This window comes from Lactuca saligna, chromosome 7 (assembly GCF_052625555.1).
Source record: "Lactuca saligna cultivar CGN05327 chromosome 7, ASM5262555v1, whole genome shotgun sequence".
NCBI lineage: Eukaryota > Viridiplantae > Streptophyta > Magnoliopsida > Asterales > Asteraceae > Lactuca > Lactuca saligna.
In genome coordinates this window covers 5,382,963-5,385,896 of record NC_136423.1, presented here as the reverse complement: position 1 = coordinate 5,385,896, position 2,934 = coordinate 5,382,963, and the positions used below count along the sequence as shown (strand labels likewise).

The window sequence follows — 2,934 nt, the reverse complement described above, 5'->3', positions numbered from 1 at the left end:
TGTTCAAAACCGACCATTAAGACATTACAATCATGTCTAACAAGAATTTCAATTCCAATGTGAATTGGCCATTGTAGGTACTGGAGTCTTATGTCAGCATTTGCTAGCTAGCAGAGACTAGAGTTTATTTATTTATACAGTGTCTCAGGCCGATTCATAATAGAAAAAGGGAGGGGAGCATTGTGGCTATAATAAAGCTCTAAAACTTTTAACCAAGTTACTAGGGCATATGAGAACCGAATCAATGGATAAACCACCTTTTGTGTGTGTGCAATCGATTTGTGTCAATGAAAACTTTATCTTTGTGGGCGTATTTGGATCATCAACCACAAAATCTCCGACGTGGTGGTACTCCCAATTCCCGGTGTTTTCCAAGAAACGTTTGGAAATGGCCTGTTGACCATCGGGGGTTGTGAGCTGGAACTGAACCGGTTTTATGTCCCACCCATGGACGCTCTCATGGCCGCCGTGGGTAGCCACCCTACGGCCCGGTTTTTTTGTGAACCTCCCGAGTCGGAGTTTGAACAACAACGAGTATGTCCCTGCCGGAAACTGGAACTCCATGTCTCCTTCTACCTCTAGCCACCAAATTTGTTGCAGGTATGCAATCGTGTGAAATCTGGTATATGGAAGGTATAAGTCGTTAATGGAAGATACCAAAACACAATAAGTTCACACCAATCACAACGAAATTTACCTTGATTCATCTGTGGGAATATAATTCCAGTATCTCCGGTCATCGATTCCAGTGATGGTCAATGCCTTGGAAGAAATCGACAAACACAGGCCTCCTGTTCTTTTGTCCAACCAGAATTCCTGTAACGAAAACCCCTAAATTAGAAACAATTACAAGGTTGACTTTTCCATGAACAGCCACTCAATAAAACTAATTCAAAACCCAACAACTCGAAGTTATGGTGTCGAAATCGAGACGGATTTTGAATAGTCTAGAGTTGAATTTTGTACAACTGAAAAAAGATCAGAGAAATCAAACCTTGTTTCCGCTGTCGAAAGGAACCGGTCGGGATAAGCGAGCATAAATTTCGTTTTTCCCCAATTTGGTAGGGTTCTTAATTAGGTAGTCGTCGACCAGATGATGATAATTGGAGGGCAATTTAGCGTCCCAGATGAAATCGGCAGAGGAAGCAGCTCTGAATGCTCGATTGAGTCTCGCCAATTTGCAAATCTCCGGCGGATCTAAGTATGATAACACCAGAGCAACACAGGATTCCGGGATGTCGCCGAGCTTGAGCTTTGATGGATGGTTAGACCCATCTGAACTGTCGGGACTTAGTAGTGATGAATTAGCACCCATGGGAAAGAAGTAGAGAGGTGGTTGGTTGGTAGATATGGTGGTTGACGGTGGTTAACGGCGGTTGTACCGGTGGATTTTGGAGAAGAATTCGTGGAATTGGTTTGTGTAAAATGAGAAGGAACGCGGCTTTATCCGCTCATATATTGGAACGATGACGTGGACATTCGGCTATTTTAGAACCGCTCGCGATTTAATAACAGGAGAAAATTTGTGAATTGCACGCGCCAATTTCGAGTCCTAAAAGTTTATTATTATTTTTTATAATTGATTATTTTGCGTTTCAAAAGGTGTCAAATTTTTAATAGAACTTTTAGATTTTATCTAGTAAATTTGTCGTTATGATAAAAAAAAAATACCAAAATTCATTTGATACATATTGTACTTTGTAAGAAGTTGAAATACTGTTTTTTTTTATGTGATGTCGGCAATATGTTCACCCATCTTGTACCTATTCTTAGGTTAATTGTATTTGTTTCGGTATTTTTTGTATTTATTCATGATTTTCCTGTTGATCTTTGTTAATCTCTATGGAGTAATATTATTTACGTATCTAGGTCATGATTTCCATTTTTATATCCGTGTTCGGTACAGAGCTTTTGGGAGTTTTATAACTTTTAGCGTCTGACAAAATATTTTGTTTTAAACAAAAAAGTCTCGTTTGATACTATAAACTTCTAACGTTTAGTTTAAACAAAACGCTTTAAATCCGAAAGCTACTTCACTTAGCATTTAATAAAACGCTACTAGTTACAAATTATCCGCTACCAGTTAGTTTTGTTAAACACGTCATATATGTTGTTAACCATTTCACATACCTTGGCTTACTTCTAGTTGTCTCTCTTTTCTATATTTAATCATGTTTTTTACTTGCTGATCTTCTCCCTTCTTCACTTGCAGATGTTTTGCGTAATCAAAGTTTTATTCAGACACACACTACTTTATCATCATTGTATACTAACATTTTTTATGCAGACAACATTTGCATGGGTATTTAGTGTGTCACGCTACAAATTTTGGTAGGAATATAACAAATTTTTTATATACATATTTTTTTAGCAAACAAACGAAATAATTCATTATGTGATCTAAAAGTAAGATAATTCACAATAAAAAATTCTTAAAAAAACACATTCATGATTCATTTTTAAGCAAATAAAGAAAAAAAATCACTTTTATAATAATTTTAGTGAATATCAACAAAATCATTGTAATAATGAATCATCGAAATGTTTTTTTGGGATTTTTTTTGTGAATCATATAATTTTTGATTCATCTAATGATTCATTTGTTTTGTTTACCAAGAACTATGCTGATTTTTTTTTACTTTCCTACCAAAAAACATTCTTATAGTATCCTATAAGAGAATTTTTTTATAGGATATATATGATTTTTTTTTATCATATATATCCTATAAGAATTTTTTTTTTACTATAGATCCTATAAAAAAATTTCGTATAGTATCCTTTAAGAAAAGTTTATATGACTGAGTCTAATCGAATGTCATTGATCGTGTACCAATCACATCAGAAAGGGGGATTTGATAACATTAAATCCATTGGCATGACCTAGACAGCTCTGATGCGCCAGCCTAGCCTGGGAGAAAGACTCAAATCTATCCA

At 35.6% G+C, this 2,934-nt stretch overlaps 1 protein-coding gene across 1 annotated transcript; it reads right to left on the bottom strand.

Annotated features, from left to right (window-relative positions):
* On the bottom strand, positions 1 to 1,420 carry PP2-A13 (phloem protein 2-A13). Its single transcript, XM_078964859.1, has 3 exons — positions 995 to 1,420; positions 698 to 816; positions 1 to 619 (listed from the first exon to the last, which is right to left on the bottom strand). Exons 1-3 carry the CDS (start codon positions 1,313 to 1,315, stop codon positions 187 to 189), a joined length of 873 nt encoding a protein of 290 aa, XP_078820985.1. The 5' UTR covers positions 1,316 to 1,420; the 3' UTR covers positions 1 to 186.
* Positions 1,421 to 2,934: the final 1,514 nt, after the last annotated feature.

Coding starts and splice junctions, on each gene's coding strand:
- PP2-A13 (XM_078964859.1), bottom strand. CDS start 1,315: ATGGGTGCTAATTCATCACTACTAAGTCCCGACAGTTCAGATGGGTCT. Junction 817..994: donor CTTTCGACAGCGGAAACAAG/GTTTGATTTCTC, acceptor TTTTCGTTACAG/GAATTCTGGTTGGACAAAAG. Junction 620..697: donor ATTCCCACAGATGAATCAAG/GTAAATTTCGTT, acceptor TCCATATACCAG/ATTTCACACGATTGCATACC.